Source organism: Ananas comosus, linkage group 12 (genome assembly GCF_001540865.1).
Source record: "Ananas comosus cultivar F153 linkage group 12, ASM154086v1, whole genome shotgun sequence".
Lineage (NCBI taxonomy): Eukaryota > Viridiplantae > Streptophyta > Magnoliopsida > Poales > Bromeliaceae > Ananas > Ananas comosus.
The window spans coordinates 9,994,916-10,014,732 of record NC_033632.1 but is presented as its reverse complement, the minus strand read 5'-3'; the positions used below and the strand labels follow the sequence as shown (position 1 = coordinate 10,014,732).

General features: G+C 31.5%; 1 protein-coding gene across 2 annotated transcripts; it reads right to left on the bottom strand.

Moving 5' to 3' along the window:
* LOC109718359 (phosphatidylinositol/phosphatidylcholine transfer protein SFH9-like) lies at nucleotides 627–8,023 on the bottom strand. Of its 2 annotated transcripts, XM_020244554.1 has the most exons (11): nucleotides 7,785–8,023; nucleotides 7,625–7,653; nucleotides 6,267–6,350; nucleotides 6,108–6,161; nucleotides 5,089–5,166; nucleotides 4,708–4,761; nucleotides 4,221–4,280; nucleotides 4,035–4,130; nucleotides 3,054–3,155; nucleotides 2,544–2,624; nucleotides 627–1,564 (listed from the first exon to the last, which is right to left on the bottom strand). In XM_020244554.1, exons 1-11 carry the CDS (start codon nucleotides 7,837–7,839, stop codon nucleotides 1,244–1,246), a joined length of 1,014 nt encoding a protein of 337 aa, XP_020100143.1. In that variant the 5' UTR covers nucleotides 7,840–8,023; the 3' UTR covers nucleotides 627–1,243. The 2 variants fall into 2 exon arrangements, with proteins under 2 accessions (XP_020100143.1, XP_020100144.1); XM_020244555.1 differs by lacking the exon at nucleotides 7,625–7,653.

The following is a 19,817-nucleotide window of genomic DNA, read 5'->3' as shown; positions in this document are numbered from 1 at the left end:
ATATTTTCTAAAATATAACATATAAATTTACAAAATATTTTATTCCAAATTTTTGAATAAATGTAATTTACAAATTTTTATTGATTTAAAATAAATTAAAATAATTGTTACGCTCATTTGCACGTACACTCAACTAGTATATAAATATATATAAATATAAATTAAATAAATTATATAAATATAAAATATATGTATTCGAACTGTAATCGAGCTAAACACGAGCGAGCTGACTCCGACCCGTGTTCAGCTTATTTATCAAACGAGCTAAAAATTTCAGCTCGTGTTCTGCTCATTTACAAAACGAGCAATTCAATTTCAAGCTCATTTCAAGCCGAACATGAACTAACTAGCGAATAGCGAGCTGGATTGTCATCCCTAATTATGGACCTATTACGGCAGCTTTGAAGAACTACTAACTATTTTTCTTTTTTAGTATTTTACACCCGTTTTATTTTTTTAGTACCATAAGAAATATATCTTAATAGAATCATCATTGCAATCTCCGCAGCATTATGTTTCTTTTACAAAAAAAAAAATTCGAAGGAATCCTATTATCTTATTTCACTGTGTTTAAACTAAAGAGAAGCTCCAAGTAGAGAAGCCTTATGTCAAATTTACATGATAAATTCAAGGTAAACATGGAAGTAACCAAATAATCACCATATCATCTGAAGATCACATAATAAAATACAAGAAATTCCCAAGTTTCTGCTTACCTGCTTAATCTATTACAAGTTTTCATTTCTTCTTCAAGCTGCTTCTTTTTCTTTTCTTTTCTTTTTCTCCAAAGTAAAAAGCCCCGAATTGGGGAATTGCGAGAACTTACCACTACTATTACTGCTACTATATGCCCAATACACCTTCTGGGGCCAAAACATTCAAAGAAAGAAGAACATCATTGGTTTGGTTTAATGATAGAACCACCTTGGTGTATGAAGAAATTAGCTACCATACTTTTTGATTCGGCACTTTTCGCATACATACCACTGCAGATATGCAAACTTGCTAAGTACCGTCGCAAAGTCGATATCTCGCATACGTCTCCCAACAAAGCCCATGTTTATTTGTGTTTGCAATAAAAGGCCACACATGCAGATAAACAAGGTTTGCAAGGGCGCGAACACATAAATACCAACTTTGCAGGGTTATTTATGAAAATCCGTATATTCGTAGGGGTATATATGCAAAAGAGAACCATTCAAATAGTATTCCTAGTTAGCATATTTTTTCCCCCCCCCTCTCTTTATGCAGCATCTATTTTCACGTCACTGAGGGTGTGCGTGAGCCCGTTGCACTCCCCGCTTATTTTGTGGAGCTCGGACTCGATCCTTTTAACAATTTTTGCGTCTTCTAGGGCGGGCTCGGGCACGTCGACATGAAAGGATCCTTGTTTTATCGGTGCGACCGAGTCCGGCCCCATCGCTTGCTGCTTCATGTAGCTGTACAGTTGCTGGTGGAATGGGTGGTCCAACGAGAAGCAGTCGTTGGCTTTGTCTGATGAATAGCGCGACGATCCGGAACCTTCTCTTCTACAGAAATGGGGAAGGGATTCGTTGTCGATAACCTAAAGATTTTTTTTTTTTTTTTTTTGTTATTGGGGATTTGTGTCACAGTAAGTATGAGCTAAACTGTTTTAAGGAGTACATAATTGTGTCAGTTTTTTAGCTTCAAGATGAACGCATCTTTATAATATAAAAGATGGAATTCATCCAACATATAGCATCCGGTTAGAATAATTTTGAAAGCACAAAGACTTGCGTGCTTTCAAATTGTTTTCGACGGTGGGACATTTGATTTGACGATCGATTCCGTTAGATTTGATCTGCACAATTGGCCGCATCTAGAAACCAAATTTCATGGTTTTCCTACATCATTTGCCTAGTAAAACAAACAGTCTCAAAATAATCGGTAGAAAAAAAAAATCTCCAAAAAAAATAATGATAGAATATTCAAATTTCACATTGGGGTAATGATCATGCTCTATATAGTGCAAAAAATAAAAAAAAACAAAAATCTATCAAATTTCCGCCTAATTTGGATCATTATATGCCGCTAAACTATAAATGTGTCACATCGCTATTAAAATTCACAATTTTGAAACTTATCGATAGAATTTTTTTAGATATTTCAATAGTATAGATCATGTTTAATGGATCCAATCATCGATTCAAATGTCCCATCATCGAAAACAACTTGGAAACATAGAAGCCTCCGTGCTTGCAAAAGTATTCTAGCCGGACTCATATATTTACAAGGCGAAGGGGGTCTGAAGCCTAGAAAATACTTGAAGATTTGTTGTTTTGTCTTATTCATCGCCTCCTCACTTGGAGGTGTTTTATTTTTTTTCTTTCATTATTTTGTTTTATTTAATTGACTTGAACTACGTTATCTGTCATTTTCACTCAATTGTGCTCATTCCTCTCACATGTTTTCTTCTCTTTCGAGTGTGGAAGTATTTATAGAACATCCACAAACAAATCTAATTCATCATTTTCTTCTGAATATCAGAATTTAGCAATGGTTAGGGGGGGAAAAGCGTTTACCTTCAACAACTCATCCCTGCCACATCCTTGCAAAACTTTTACTTTCCTTCTTGTCCTTTCTTGCAAAAGAGGCTTCACAACCTGCCGAACCAATTATTTAAAAAAAGAAAACAAAGAAAAAAAAAAAAAAAAGTTAGTCCAGGAGAAATAATTGAAGAGACAAAGCAAAGGATCATAAAATAATAAAAAGGGGGCTGGTTCTTCCCTTGGAATCATCAATTTATAATATATAGGGCCCCCATACTGAATTTTCATATATACCCTCGAAAGCTGCAGTTTCTTACGAAAAATACCCTATCTTGCATCGAAGAGAAATCCAATCCATGGGAGAAACTTTACATTACAATAACTTTTTCAAAGAGCAGCATTTTGTAAAAGTAATTGTATATATGTACGAAATTTAAGTATCTTAAGGACATAACATGAAGATTTGGATTTTGCAGGGAAATACTTGTAAAAATGTTACCCAACAGAGCACGTAAACCAACTTTACTATAAACGTGTGTGTACCTTCCAACACGCTGAAAATATATAAGGTACATTAACTATGTAATAAGTGTCCGTCTTCTCCGGATAATTCAGGTCATCAACAGTGGATATTGCGGTCAATAACTGCATTGCACGAAAGCATAATAAACAAAAAGTTCAATCCATTCGATATAAGCAATGTAAGCAACAATGTTGTTTCAATTGTATATGATCATGGTGATTAGTCGATCAGCAAATTACAACCAGAGACAAGGAAAAATGTAGCACATACAATTTGACAAATTCTAAATTAGCAAATCTTGAAGAAAAAAAGGAGAAAAAGAAAAGCACGAGAACAGCAACAGTTGCACTGTATTTGAATGTGGAAAAATAACACACACAAAAGTTGATACAATCCCATCAGAATATTCTAAATTATTTCATTTAGACCAAAGAGCTCCTGAACCATTGTTTTAGTTCTTTAAAGACTTCAATTTGAAGTAGCTTATGGGTTTGAAGAAGCTGAAATCAAATAAGAAAAGGATAATAAAAAAAAGCCTCTTTTTATACAATATTTATGAAAAAGAACAGTTTATTAAAATTATACTTGATCAAGAAGAGATCTTCCCATACTGTAGATTAAACAAATTTAGGCTACCTAAAGAATAATTCTGACATTTTTCCAAGGTTTGGATTTTAGTATGAGAAGGAGGTAAGTATCACTGGTGAAGGAAAGATAAGTAATAGAAATGTACTCTACTACCGACCAAGTTGGGATTACAAAAAACCCCGGATATCATCTGGATAAATAGTCTAATATGGCCTGACATAACTGACGCAGAAAAAAGAGTCTAATATGCCCAAAGCAGTGTACAAGTATATGAAAATATAGGAGTTATTATTACTTTCAGATAAAACTTTCAACCATAAGAGGAAGGAAAAACATATTTTTCATATTAACTAATACATTAACCAACACAAGTGTTATGGAAAAAAAAAAAAAAAGATGGTTGAGAGATATACCTTTATTTGGCTCATAGCTGAGAGCTTTAGACCAGTCATATCCAAAATTTTGAAACAAGTGCCTATGTGCCGCCCATACTTCTTTGTCGCATTGGGCTAGGAAGTAAAAAGACATCAAAAGATTACAGGTCTATGAGAGAGCCAGTGCAAGATAGTAAGTAATTTATATATGCAGAGGTTACTTACCAAAACCACACGATCTCGGTACTCATTGATCTGAATATGTGATTGCACGTAGTAATGGACCTAAATTAAATAAGAGAAAATAAAGTTACTACGACAAAAAAATTGAGTCTGCACTTAATTTGGTCCAGGAGAAATGTTATTAAGAGTCTGCAACAGAAGAGCTTTTTTGACTTGGATGTTAATATATACTAAATTTGTCACATGTAATATTGCAATGCCAGAACACGAAGTTCCAGAAACGTCAACCTTACAAGGCCACATCTGTTTTGATAAGACTGGATAAGGAGCACTAAAAGGTCACTAGCAAAAAGATCTACGTTGACTTCTCCTCTTCTATTAGTCAAATTACGGGGGGAAAAAGCCGAAGATTTTCAGAGAACATTTATGGGTATCATCATATTCCATTTTCTCAGAACAGTTACCATAAGAGGTTCAGAAATGAAGCATTGAAGAAACTGCAAGTAATAAAAAATGGTGCGATACTTACTGATGCTTTGTCATACGTACTAAGCCCAACACCAATTGCGAACACAGGAAGGCCCTGTTAGAGGGAATTAAAGATCGTTAAAAGTAACAAAAGACAAGGTCATACTTTCTATTAATTAGATATAGATAACTGATTTGAGCACGGTCTGAATATAATATGCAAAAAATGAAGGGAAAGAAATTGCGGATCTCGATATGAATGTTAATTTCTAACTTAAGAGGCAGAGAGTTGCATTATGAATCACAAAAGTACAGGCTACAGGAGCAGTAAAAGGATAACTTAACTGTCAACAGTAATATAACATCAAAGATACACTGAAAAGGACGATTAATGGTAGAAAATAGAAGCTCAGTGTCGACCATAGAAAATGTGTAGGTATACCTCCTTTGAGTACCCAGATAATCCGATAAGTTGCGAGTCACGTATTGATCTGTACAAATCTGTTGGGATGATAGGTTTCTGCACCGAGGACAAAATACCATTAAAAAATAACATTGGGATCAAAACCTTCTTTGCCTCCCCCAACCTAAAATAAGAATATTAATTTTATAAATGACAGCTGGGTAATATCTAGATTTGTGAAATAACTAGAGATACAAATAGCAGTATAGCACTGAGGTTAACATGTTTCACTAGCCATTATGGTCGGCCATGTATATGTAACAATAACTAGTTATAGTCCCAATGTAATAGGCACTCCAAAAGCAACAAGTTTGGTATATCAAACATTTAGAAGATGCACAATTCCAATTTGAGCAGCATAACAAGTGGTTGTTGAATAAAGAAGAAAAGATAAATTATAGGTTTTAGATGAAACGAACATAAAATGTTAGAATAACATATTACATATTGACAAGACAGATATAGATATAAAATAGATAAATGTAAAATAAGGTGATTACATTTAATGGATGAATGCCAAAAATTTGACATGTATGGTACACATATCAAAAGAATTAAGCCCCCCCTGAAATATTGTTTTTAGATATATTTTAAAGAGTCCGGCTACTATACTATCGCCAGTACCAAGCACTTTTTGCTATCGAGTTTTCAGCCGTTAGATCTCGCTTTGACCATTTCCACCCGTTAGATCATACTATTCAACCAACCACCTACCCAACCCTAGGGGACCACTATCATCCTAACCGTACATCCTTTCATCCGAGAGCCAAAAACGTAATAGCACAAATGACTTGGTGCTATTAATAGTATTCTAGCCTAGTTCATATTTTAAATATGAACAATTTCCATTAGCAAAATAAAGAGGATAGAACGCTCAATCAGAGAGATAACAAGATAGCACTCGTAATATTGAGAATATTGTTCTACAGTTCATAATGAACAGACTTCCATTTTAAAATTGGTAATTTGATACATTGTGAGGGGAAAAGGTTACTCACAGATAATATGTCATCAATCTCATTTTGTATCCTCCAATTCAAACAATCCACCAGCTGCAACAAAAGTGAGACCAATATTACAACAAAGAAAGTTAATTATATAGATTCTCGAGTCTTGAAATCCAAAACCATGTATAAGTAGCCAATATGCAGGCTCACCATTTTATGAGCTTTCGGGGCATTCCATTCCCTAGCCTTAAGATAGCGAATCAGGGTTTCTGTTGGATAACCTTGGTGCATATTCTGTAGAAGAAGAAAAGATATTAAGGAACAAAAACTTTCTTAAATAAATAGAATTGTCTGCAAGTTGAACAGTTCAAATTATTAAGTAGACACCAAAAGATAAGGAGAAAAAGAATAAAAACAAAAATAAAAAAGAGAGCCAGTCAACCAACATACACTGGAAAATACGAATCTTAGCTACACGAGGAAAATTATAGGGTAAGAAATGCGGCATATCAGCATATGATAACATCAAATATCGGAAATGACTATTACCAAAACAGGAGACATCAGTAAAGAACATCAGACTAAAGCTAAATTATCGGAGAGAAAAACCCAATAAGTACATAAATATTTCAAAAGCCATACTTTCTACACTTGGAAATATCAATCTCTAGATTTAAAACATAACTTTAGAATTCGCATGGCTATTCTTAGGTCGATCTACAAAATTAAACTCCAAATCGAAATTATCTAACAGCGATGTCATCGTAAGCATTAATTAAAATGAAAGCGTAGACATTTACAAAATCATACCATGCAGCTGAAGTCACCACACGTAATTCAAAACCAGAATTCAGTTCTACATCTCTTACACAACAATCGCAACTACAAAGCGTACTTAGCTGATGCAAAAGAATAGGGCAACTGGTGTCACCCATTGAAAATTAACATAAGAACAAGTGCAAGACAATCTCTATCTCTATTCTCTGCTATTCCTTTCGATGATTGGCGGCTCATGTACCGATAAGTGCGTCAACAATTTCTCCTTTACCAGTAAACTCGAATTCATTCTACATTGGTTCGATTACATTCTAAAAGCTTTTATCCAAGCACAAACAAGAATAAAGTGAATGTCAAAATACTTCCTACGCTTAAGACTACCAGAGTTAGCAAAACCCAGCAAAGTATAATACATCAATCACTACGATAAACCATAACCACTATCACATTAACCAGATCTCTGCAGCTGAACACACGCATACGTGATCATAACAACAATTCACAAAACCAGAACTTTTCCCAAAAATAGATAGAAAGAGAAAAGGTAAAAGACCAAAAAAGGTCCGTAAGCTTTATAACTAAGTAGATCACTTCACCATTCCTATAAACCACCTGCTAAAACTATAAGATCCAATTAAAAACTCTACAAGCACTGCAAACACCAGAACATCATCAAGATCCAAGATCCAATCTTTAACACAAAAAAAGCTACAAATTACTCAGATCCAAGAACCCCACGAATCCAAGAACGCAGAACAAGCAGATCTACAGATTTAGCCAAAGATTCACACCTGAAACGTGTTCTTCTGCGCCTCATCCACTATAGCAACAAAAAATTTAAAAAAAAAAAAAGCCAAATAAGATTAAAAAAACCCAAAAAAATTTGCAACAAATTACACTGAAAAAAAGGGAGTGGGGAAAAAGAGAGAGAGAGGGAGATCAGAAAAAGACCTTGCTCCATGAGGGCGGAGAGCTGCTTGATCGCGTCTTGCGAGGCGATCCCCATTTCCCGATCCGGGAGGGGGATCCAATTCGAATTCCGGGGTTTGGGTTTGGGAATTGGGGAGTTTGCGGAGGCGATTTGGGAATTAGGGTTTTCCGCACGGACAAGTCAACAAATGGCGACTCTTCCGAGCTCTGTCCTTCTCTCTCCCTCCCTCTGCGTTTCTCCCCCCTCCCTCTTCTCTGTGTTTACATATATAAGTAGGAGTAGGAAAATAAATAAATAAATAAATAAATAGATAAATAAGGATAAACTGCATACAGGTCCCTATAAATATAGTAAATTACGAAATATCTCTTTAAAAGTTCAATTTTTATAAGTTGTTCATGCAAGAGTACTAATATTTTCAAATATAACCCTGCAGTTACAATCCGTTAGAAAAATTACTTAATCATAGGTTAAATACTTAACCCTGATTAGTTAATGAGGTGAATTGACCTTTTTATCTCTCTTTAGTTAATAGTTGAGATTTTTGAAGAGGCATAGTTGAGATGGCAAAAATATCATTACATTTATAATTTACTATGTTTGTAGAGACCTATATGAAATTATAAATATTTGATTTATTTTAATTTGGCGTTTAAGTAATTGCCTAATTTGGAAGTAGGAAAATAAATATGCGAGTTACGCTCCTATACTTTCGAAAGTACTGAGGGCTTCATACTTATAAATTATTTTCAATGATGAGATATTCAATTTGGTGATCAATTCTATTACACATGATCTACGCTATTGGAACCATCTAGAAACCAAATTTTATAATTTTTTGACTTTATTTAGTGAACAAACAGTCTAAACATGAAGAGCTGAAAATAAAAATCTCATAAAAGATAGCGATAAAAGACTCAAATTTTAAATCAGAAGTGTTGATCTTACTATTGAGCTTCATGTAATTTAGATTGTTCTACACTATTAAACTTAAAAATATGTCACATCGACCGTTAAAATAATAATTTTTAGACCTTTTGATCATGTGGTAAATAATATTAAAAAATTATAAAATTTGGTTTCTAAATAATTCCAATAGCGTAGATTATGCCTAACGGAGCCGATCGCCAAATGTCCTAAAATCGAAAATAACTTACAAGTATCAAAGCTTCTGTACTTTTGAAAGTATAGAAGAAATACTCTAAATATGCATGCAAACAGGAGAAGGGGTCTCCCAATTTCCACTTTCTTTTCTTAGCGAGCAGGAGTGGATTCGAAGTGGGTTGATTTTTCTTTAGTTTTTCCTCTCATTTACCGTCAAAGCAGATCGGAACGAAAGTAGATTTTGGACAGATTTTTAAGTTAATTCGGTGGGGCAAAAAAAGAGAGAGTTTTTTACCCTCTACTTCATTTTCTGATTGCCGCATTAGAGGTATAAGTTCCACCAACCCAGATTCATTTGCATCCTTAAAAATAAGCGGTTAAATGTCAATGTAATTTATTTTAGGTTTGAAAAAAAAAACAGACGAAGGATATACTATTAGGATATTCCAATAACTTATTTTAGGGTTGATTATGTGTAATTATAATTGTATATTTTCAGCTGATGCACTGAAATATGATGAACTATATAAGTAAGTGCAATTACAGTAATTAAAAAATTAATTTTAAATAATACTATATCATGTAGCGATGCGCTGTTATAATAATAAGATCAAATGGGAACTAAGCAATTGATTTAGCATTTTCTTTTGATTTATTTGTAAAATATTATAAAAGGATGATTTTGTTCAATATCTACACTCGAAATACTAAATTATTTACAAACATGTACAAAATTGATGTATCATCTTTTTTATTTAATTTTAAATTTAACTGAGACTTTTTTCATTTCAAAAACTGAAACGAAAATAAATAAATAAATAAAAACAATTTCTTTGGGTGCATTTAAGGGTACGTATAGCACCACAGATATATAATAATAATTTTAATAATTTTTTACGGGGATCGAGTAACGACGCGCCTACACGTGGATGTTCACCAGGGCCTCTCTAGATACTACGCACGAGCTCCTCGAAGTGCGTGATCGCATCTCCTTCCACGTGGCGACAAATGATTGGACAGTCAGGTGTTGTGTGTTGCGTGGTTGTTGGGGATCACGTGTCGGTGTGAGGCGGTACTGTAGTTTATGGGTGGGACTCGTGGGTGGGCCCCACCCACTAAGGAGAAATTATTATTTATTTATTTATTTATTAACTGTTATTAGTACTAGAAAAAGGTGAACGCGTAAAATGTACTATAAACCCCTCACCTTAGAATATTTTGAAATTGACCCCTCATCTTTATTTATTTATTTTTTGATTTTTAATTTTTGATTTTTTTAATTTAATTTATTCTAGATAATTAAATTAAAAATTTTGCCGAGTATAATGACTCTATTAATTAATTAACTATTAGCTGTTGAGTTTTATATACAGATTAACCAATCATTTTTTTTACTTGGATCCCTTTATTTTATTAGATTTATTATTTTGGCCTTTTTTATAATTGAAAAATTTTAGGTCAGTGGTCGTTTTCTTTATCTTTGCATAGAATATTCTTTTGCGATTTATTCTAATTCCAAAGTTTTTTTTTTTTTTAATTTTTTAAATTGTCAACGGAGGAATTCAATTGTGGTTTTTTCTTTTCCACAGTTTGAATTTCAAATATTCTCATAAAATATTAATTTTTAATTTCTCAGTGGGTTGCGACCGATATTTATAATTAAAATATTTCTCTTTGGCTATTTTGTCGTGTATCTGCTTCTCTTTTTACCACTATAATAAAATATTTGATTATGACTGTATAATAAATTATTAACCCCGTGTGGGTAAAAAGCACCAATGACTATTTAAAGGGTAAAATACTTGGTGGGTCCCCAATCTTTTACACATTTTCAATTGAGTCCCTAACCGTTTAATTTTTGTAATTAGGGTCTTAATCTTTGCATGAGTTTCAATTAAGTCCCTAATCTTTCTTAGATCCCTCAATTTGGTCCTTTTTCTCAAAACATTTGCCACTTTTTCAGAGCCTCACCACAGTAGATTGGGTTTAGAAAGTTATTATTGATCTTATAATCTTCTTTTTTTTTCTCTTTATCGATCACTGTGTTCAAATTAAATTTTAATTCAGTAAAATATAATTTACAATATATAAAGAGGTTATTATGCATAAAAGTTAGGTGATTTATGTTCTACTAAGTAGTTTATAAAATCAACAGTAAATTAAGAACAATTAATCTATTATTTGATTTGTAAGAATTTGGGGACCTATTATGAAATTTACCTACTATTAATTAAATCATGAGAAAGATCAATATGAAATCTTTGTTAGTTAATTCGCGAATTATTCGAAAATTATTGAAAACCCGAATTAAACGGTCCGTTTATGAATTTTTTCTAAAAAAAAGAAAATTATTCGCAAATTTTTAGGCCAGCCGAATAATTCGCGAATTATTTTCGAATTATTGAAAATCTGAATAAAAAACTTATAATTTTTATGTTTAAATATAGATTGTCTTATATTTTATATTTTATATTTTATACCGAACCCCTTTTTTAAGCCGAATTTTTCAACGAATTTAAAATTTAGAAAACGAATTTTATACGTATTATACCCTACCAAATTTTTACCAAATCCGAATTAACTAACTATATATGAAATGAGACTAGGGATGTAAACGGAGCAGGTCCGGGCGTGAGGAGTGTCCCACCGCCCGCACCGTTTCTTGTCGGGTCGGGTTGGATCAATTTTAATCCTATTTTGGCCCCCATTTTATAACTCCACTTGAGACGGATCACGACAGAAGTAAGTTTTTGACAGATTCTTAACGGATCGGAGAGGATCAAAAGAAGAAAAGGATTTTCTGCCTTCCGCTCCATTTAGTTGGTGGATCGGGCCGATTTGGAGCGAGTTATATCTTTTATAGCTTTTGTTCATATTTATCATTCCCACGTAAAAATGTATGCAACTATAATTTTGATTTTACTAACCAGTATCTTATTTTCTTCGGTTTTACTTATTATTTAGCTATAGAAAACTATTGCACGCATCTGATGCATTTGTACATTCGTGCAGCGTGTCTATATTGGTCAATCATGTTATTTGATGTTCCATCTCAACCATCCAATTAGTTGTAGTCCTTTTCTCATTAAAAGCATACGGAACTTATTTGAACTAAGAATCATTTTGCAACGATAATCTGACCTTTTTAAATTTTTTAATTTTCTTGATTTGAGTCGGCCAACGGACATTTTAACTTTAAAATTTAAATGTGTCGTTTATTTTTACACATTTAGTTAGTATATTTCATACAATTCTTGCAATTATATATTTATTAAAGTTAGTAATTAACTTAAATTTTTGAAGTCAAAATATTGTTGATTGAATCAAATCAAATAAATTAAAAAATCGTATAGTAATATCAAAGTTTTGAAAGGTCAGATAGCCTTATCTGTATGATTTTACTTTATTTTTCTTTTTGTTAAAAAGCGTGCAATTAGATTTAGACTTCGTTTGGGATTGCGGGAAGATTGCGTTATGTGTGGTGAGAAAGTATATTGGAAAAATATTTTGTTTGTTTCCGTACGTAATATCGCATTCCGTATATCGCGATAAGTCGATTACGATATATTTTCTGCGGTCTCACGTATCGGAGAATGCAGAAGTATATTCCTACATATTTTTACACCTCCATGCCCTTTTTTTGAGACCTCGAAAAATGAAATGGATAAATTTCTTTTCCAACTCCATTTTATCTAATAGCGAACCTCAATACCAAACTAAGCATAATAGCGCGGAATACATTTAACAAAATTAAGATATGGTGTACAAATATCTGGATGCATTGGGTGCAGGCAATTACTATCAAAGGTAAGTCCGAATAATATTTAAAAAGTTACGTAGCAAAATCAAAATTTTCAACCATTGAATGGTCATTTTCTGATGATCCACTTGTATACACTTTCAGTGTTAAGTTTTAATCACTTTTCATTTACTTAATTAGAATGTCAATTGTAGGAATCCATTGATAGCTAAGTCGCTGTTTGGCTCCTCGAAAAAGCTCAGAAAAAAATTTCATGGAAAAAAGTTTTCCACAAAAAATTTTCTTTTTTCAGTTTTTCGTCTGTTTGATTTAAAAAAAAAAAAAAACTAGTTTTTTTTTTAAAATTACATGGCCATTTTAGTGATTTTGTTTTTCAGAATTCTTTTTAGGAAAACGAAAAAAAATTATTTTTCCATGATATTTGGAAAGAAGTTTTCCAAAAAATTAATTTTTCTGGAAATTAACCAAACAGGTGAAAATTTGGAAACATAAAGAAGATTTTTCAAAGAATACATTTTTTTCTTGTAAAAATATTTCTCATACTTTTCTGTGAAACCAAACAAATGAAAAAAAGAATTATTCGAGAAAGGTTTTGAATGAAATTTTTTACAGTTTTTTACGCATTTGGTTTCAAAAAATTTCAAGAACTTTTAATTTTATGAAAGTGCGGCATATTCGTTCTTCTTTTTTCTGAAAAACGAAAACATTAATTTTCTATAAAAATATGATTTTATCTTTTTTTTTTTTTTACAAAAGTTAGTTTTTCTGAAAATCAAACTGAGGAAAAACTTGAAAAGTGTTTTTCTAAGAAAAACTTATTATTATTATTATTATTATTATTATTTTTCATATTATTTTGAGGAATCAAACAACTTATAAGGAGTGTGACTTGATTACAAACTGTGAAGAATCTTTTGCTTTGTGTTCACATCATTAACTTAATAACATGTGAAACTCAAAGAAAAAATATATATTATATTCTCAATCACATGAGGATTAAAAGAACATGGGATTAGAATCATAATAATAATATAAGTGGGCATCATGTCCTTAGCTTCATAACAAATCCACACGCTATATTCTCCCACTTAAGTTGGTTTCCTACGGAGGTATCTTACACTTTAAATTATATTTTTGGTCCCCAGATTACCACGCGCATGATATTTGGATCTTTAAATTTTAGTTTGATATAATTTCTAACTAAAACTTGCTGAATTATTGTAATTAAGTCTTATAATATAGTTCAGTTAAATAAAATATTGATGCGCCGCTCATATAAGAGTAATGCCGTAGTGTTGTAATTGACCACCGCATAACTTAACATTAATATTTAGTCAACTGATTTGAATTTGAGTGTAGTAATTTTCAAGAATCGAGCTAGAGACCACAATAGATTAAAATCCAAAAATCAAAGTTTAATTTAACCTATCTTGTAAGTACATATTAAGATGGTGAACTTCAGATTTAGCCCTAAATAAAAATATTAAGATAAACTAAATGATGTGTCGTGCGAAAAGTTTTCTTCGATACAATATTTTTAGTCGTGCGAAAAGTTTTCTTCATACAATATTTTTAGTCGAAGAAGGAGCTACATTTTTTACTAGTACTATTATAGATAGCCGTATGTAAATCTTACCAGCTAGAGCTTCTACAGAAATATTATTTAATTGCTTGAAGTTATTTATGTTAGGATTTCCATATATTGTGGCCCAATTAATTATATTCAAATCTGGATTTCTATAGATAAAGGTCAATCCTAACAGATATAGAACTACTTGATATGGTATATTTTATCCCTATCCCATCTACTTTAAATTTAAATAGAATCCTAATCAGACTTTGATGGGAAGTCAATTTGGGCTCTATATAAAGGGGTATTGGTCCTGCCACCTTCTCATACGCATTCTGGTGAAGAATTACCATCGGTTCCACACCATACAGGAGAGTGCCTGAGATAGGGGGAGAAACCAAATCATCCAAGTTCGGTTCGTGACTTTTAGATCGTAGCCGGACTTCCAGCTTCCGCAAGATTAATCAAAAATCTCTTCTCTATGGCGCTCTGTGAGTTATTTTATATTCTTGTTTTGATCCTGGATTTTTTGTATGTATTTATTTTCTATTTATTTTACATACCGTGATTTTCTATCAATTTAAACTTTGAAGAAGCACTTCTTTTTCTTTTTTTAATGCAAAAGTAAATGTCCAAAATCGAAGCATGTGTTTAATGTTGGAAGTTCGTCGCACTTATATATGGCCTCTGTTTTTTATAGTAAAGAAGCTGTTCAAAAAGTCTAGAAATGTTAGGGGCTTAGAAAAATTTTGGCCTACGCTCTAAATATTTGTGAAACTAAAAGTGGGCAACCGAAGAGACAACGTTCAAGAAGCTTCTGTGGGAGATGAAACATTTTGCGACTATAGGAATTAAAATGTCAAGACACAGTTTTGTGGAAACCCAAAGGTCGTGAGCAACTCTTGGTTCACTTGCATCACTGTAGCCAGAGGGCTTAAATAGGAAGAACGGCTAAGGCCAAAAGAGAGAGAGAGTAGAGAAAATGTATTTATAATTTTTTCTTCTAACTAATAGTGTACTTAGTTTTTGTAGAACTTCTATTCCTCTCTCTCATTTTTTTGTAATTTTTTGTACTTAGTCTTTGAGGGTGTAGAGGTTCAGAGTAGCAAGATTGAGACAGGCTTGTCCATTTTCGAGCAAGAGAACAAGTGCTGCATGGGCTTTGCAAGCAAAATCAACAGTTCCGTGACACTACGCTCCTAATTCTCCCAAAAAAATAAAAAAGAAAAAAAGAGAAAACCATTAGGTTGAATACATCTTAGTTAGCTTCTTAAGAAGTCAAAAAATTATATAATTAACATTTGTCAAAGCTAGGTCCATTTGCACATAGCCAATCTCTTCACTAATTTGCAAAGTGAAGTAAAGCTTATTAAACTCTTAATTCCCATGTATTATATAGCAAATTAGTTTGTTAACAAAATTTGACCCCCCACCACATATGTATAGAGATTGAGACATTTGAGGATCCTAATATCCATAATTAGAAATGTACATATACAGAGAAAGAGAAAAGGAAAGGAGTAATCAGTTGCGACACGCTACGAGAAATGTCGTTGTCGATCACAAAAGTTATCGGAACATATTGATCACATAGAATATATTTCATTTGACTATTCAAAAGAGCTTCTAATACCTCATTGATTGTTTTTTTTTTTTTTAATTTGCAGTAGTCAAAGTTGATTATTGAAAGCTTTGGATCTACAACTTCTCATATGGTTCATAATTAATTGCCAAATTGAGTAATTAAAAAGTGTTAGTGGGTTTAAGCACAAATGTTAAAGTTCAAAAAGTGTGGGCTCAACCCCTAATGTTTCCAAAAGGAATAATATAAAAATTCCATGGTCTATGTGGAAAGTGAAAATGCCATGTAAGTTTCTACTTTCTAGAATATTTTGTACTGAAAAAACTGGCATCAGAAGCTCAGGAAACTTTGTTATCTGGAATTATTAAATATACTTTTCTAAAATGAGTAATTTGTGAATATATTTCTTTCCGTTTTGCTGACGAAATAAAATTGAAATATCTGATCCTACAAAATATCTTTTTAATAATGTATTTAGCAGATCCTCTTTTTTTTTTTTTGATTTGCTATAGTGGCAGTTAAATGTTACTGTAACGATCCAGCCCACTAACAATAATAACTCGTTGGGCCCAGTCAACATCCCAAAATGCTTAAGCCCAGTTATTATTACTAGTGTCTAATAAGTCTCTTATAAACCCAATGACAACCCCATTCCCATCCGATGTGGGATTATTGGGGTGTCACAGTCACAATAGATCTTGTAGATCAAGGCCCATATGCTACATTTTAATCTATATCTGAGTTGAATGCAATTTGAAATGCAGTAGTTGTGCAGAATAACTATATACAAATTAATGGATAACTTTACCTGTGACTCGTCTCTCAACTAAAACATGAATTTTTTTTGGTTTTTGTTTTCTTCTTTTCGGGGATAATCTCATCATTCTTTGTAAATAACATAAAATATGCATAGCTGCAACACTACTTTTAATCATCTGCTACTGAACAAGTGAAATGTAAATGTAACTACAACATTTCTAATTATATACTTCTCTAACTATATTATATTTATTAAAAATGCTAGTTTTACGCCCCCTTCGTGCTAGAATTCAAAAACCTTTTTAGAATTTTAATATTAAAAAGATAAATAGCGAAGGCAAAGTGTAAAATATTGCCATTAAATAAAGGTGTAAAATTTACACTACATTTTGAGTATACAACTAGTATTTCTCTTTTCCTTTTTTTTTTTTGTAATGTAGTCAAAGTTAATTTTTGGAGGCATTAGATCTACTTTCTCACATATATCATTATTAAATATTGCCTAAATGAAAAATGTATGCTAATTATCATAAAGATGAACATAAATTTGTCATGGTTAAGTGAATTTTTATTTTGACATCTTATGGCTTAAAAAATTACATTTCACCGTCACATAGTTCTCTTTTTTTAATCACCTAAAAATCTACCATTTAACTGGAGAGACAAATGATGCTTTTGAAAACTAAGGACTAGTAAAATACATATTGTAGAATGCAAAGTGTTATATTTTACCGTCCCGTGGTTTGCAAAATGTTTCAGCTTATTATCCTAAATATTTAGTGGTCTTTATAGTGAAATCAAAATAAAATTATAAGATAATTAAGTGTAAGTTTTTGAACTACAAGATATCAGAGTGCAAATGCAAAGTTAAAGCCTAGCACTCCTCTTATCTTAAAGATAAAAATTTGCATGTCAACCCCTAAACTATAGAACATTTTGAAACTGGCCCCCGATCTCAATTTATAGTTTTTAAATGAGTTAGCTTTGTTTTATGTTAGCTTTAATAGCTTTATTAAAACTATTAAATTTGGAGGAATCAGTAATCACTTTTAAAAAAATTCTTAATTTATTTGACTAAAATCACTCCACTCAAAATATTAAAATTTTAAAAATTGTTGATTAAAAGAAAATAATAAACTTAAGAGGGCCAAGTTGAAAACAGAATATTGTTGAGGGGGGTCTCCACACATTTGTTTTCTATAGAAATTATTGTGGGCATAAGAGGAAATGTTGAATTTCTTTTTTTTTTAAAATTTTTTTGGGTTTAAGAACAAATGTTTGTGGGTCACCATTCTTTTTTTTTTCTTTCTCAAAAAAGGTAAAAAAAAAAAATTCAAAAAGTTTGGCAAATCCCTAATGTTTCCAAAAAGAATAATAAAAAAATTCCAGGGTCTATGTGGAAAGTTGAAATGCCATTTCATTTTCTACTTTCTAGAATACTTTGTAAGGAGGCCAAAGTGAAATCTAGCATCAAAAGCTTTATTAGCAAATTTCCATATTATCTAGAATAGCTTCTGTTGTTTTTAATGATCTTTTTTTTATTCTTTTATTTTAACCATAAAATAGATAAAAAAAAATATAGGGATAATTATTTATACACCCCTCAAAAACTTTTGATTTACTTATATATCTTTGGTGTTAGTACCCTAAGTTATATCGGGTTAAATCCGGATTAAATTTCTAGCACAGTTAAAAAAAAAAAAAAAATCAAAATACCTCTTCTGTCCCTAACTTAGAGACAAATAAAAAAATTAGTGACGGTAGAAAGGTATTTTTAGATGGCAAAATAATAATTTTACAGAGATAACACTAGTGGCGTGTTTGGTTCGAAGTTGGAATCGGAATTGAAATCGTAATCAAAATAAGCTGGAATCGGAATCGGAATGACTTATTACCTAATTCTGTTTGGTTCATCACCTGAATCGGAATCGGAATAAATTATTCCCATTGTCGGTGTTTGGTTGAGGTGGATATAAAAAATATAATCAAATTAATATACTAATATTATCTTTATAATATATTAATTTAAATTCAAATTTAAAATTAAATATTAAAAATTTACATCAAAATTTTGAAATAATGTAAAAATTTTAAATCTATTTTTTTTAAAAAATAAATTCAAATTCATAAGTTAGATTCGAAATACTTGATTAAAATTTAATTTTTAATTTAAGTTCAAAATAAAATTTAAAATTATATAATTTAATTTTTAAATTTTAACTCATATTTTAATTTAAAAATTAAAAAAATAAATTTAATCCGAATAAATATCCATTCCGTCCTGATTCAACTTCCAATCCGGCCTCCTAAACCGGATTGAAAAAGAGGTGATTGGGGGATTTCCATTCCACTTAGTAATCGGAATCGAAATGGAACTCTCGCGTACCAAACACCCATAAACGGATTTACCCATTCCAATTCCGATCCCAAGGTGAAAAAAAAGCGAACCAAACATGCCCTAGCTGTACGTTTAAAAATAGCTTTTTTTTGTTTATATTAGTAATTGCTCCAAAAATATAAAAAGATCCGCTCCGCTATAGGCCATTTTGAAATAGCCTTCTCAACTTTAAATTTTCTATATATATTTAATTTTTACAGCTGGATTTAATTATTCAAGTTATTTTTTCTGAAAATTTTGATAACTTATATAATGGATCTATTAGGTGTTAGTGATTAATTATTTCAATTTTATTGTTTTAATTTGGTACTAAATTTTTTGACTAAAATTGCTTGATGTTAAAAAATTGAAAGTTAAATGGCCTAAACTGAAAAAGTTAAAAACTAATTAGGGAGCCACTTCAAAATGGCCAATAGTGCAGGGGTCTACATACATTTTTACTTTACCTTTTTTAAATTAGAAAAATAAGGACAAGGTCGCAAGGATCAAGGAATTTTCCTTTTTGCTTTTTCATTTGTGTACGTAATATTTTACATTACATTGTGGTATATTCTCTTTCTCTTTTTATTTTTTTATTTTTTTTGATGTTACATTAACTATTGTTGATATCAAGCTTTCGGTGGTGGGAACCATTGACATTGTTTTTTTTGTCTTATATGTTTATTTTATTTATTTTTATATTATGGTAAAAATGTGTGGAGTCCACCTCATCATCTATAGCTCGGGTATGTTCTTTTTTTTCTGAAAGTTTTATGCTATTTTTTTCCTTTTTCTTTTTTTTTCCCTGCTTTTTTTTATTTGATGATCGAAGTGCAAGTGATGTTATTGTATCACTTTTCTTCACTTTGAACCGATTTATTTTTTCAGTTCGTGGGGACAA

Excerpts from the sequence above, each read along its gene's own strand:
- LOC109718359 (XM_020244554.1), bottom strand. The coding sequence starts at position 7,839 with ATGGGGATCGCCTCGCAAGACGCGATCAAGCAGCTCTCCGCCCTCATG. Across the intron at positions 4,281-4,707 it reads GTACGTATGACAAAGCATCA|GTCCATTACTACGTGCAATC; the intron begins GTAAGTATCGCA and ends TATTTAATTTAG. Across the intron at positions 2,625-3,053 it reads TATTTTCAGCGTGTTGGAAG|GTTGTGAAGCCTCTTTTGCA; the intron begins GTACACACACGT and ends TTGGTTCGGCAG.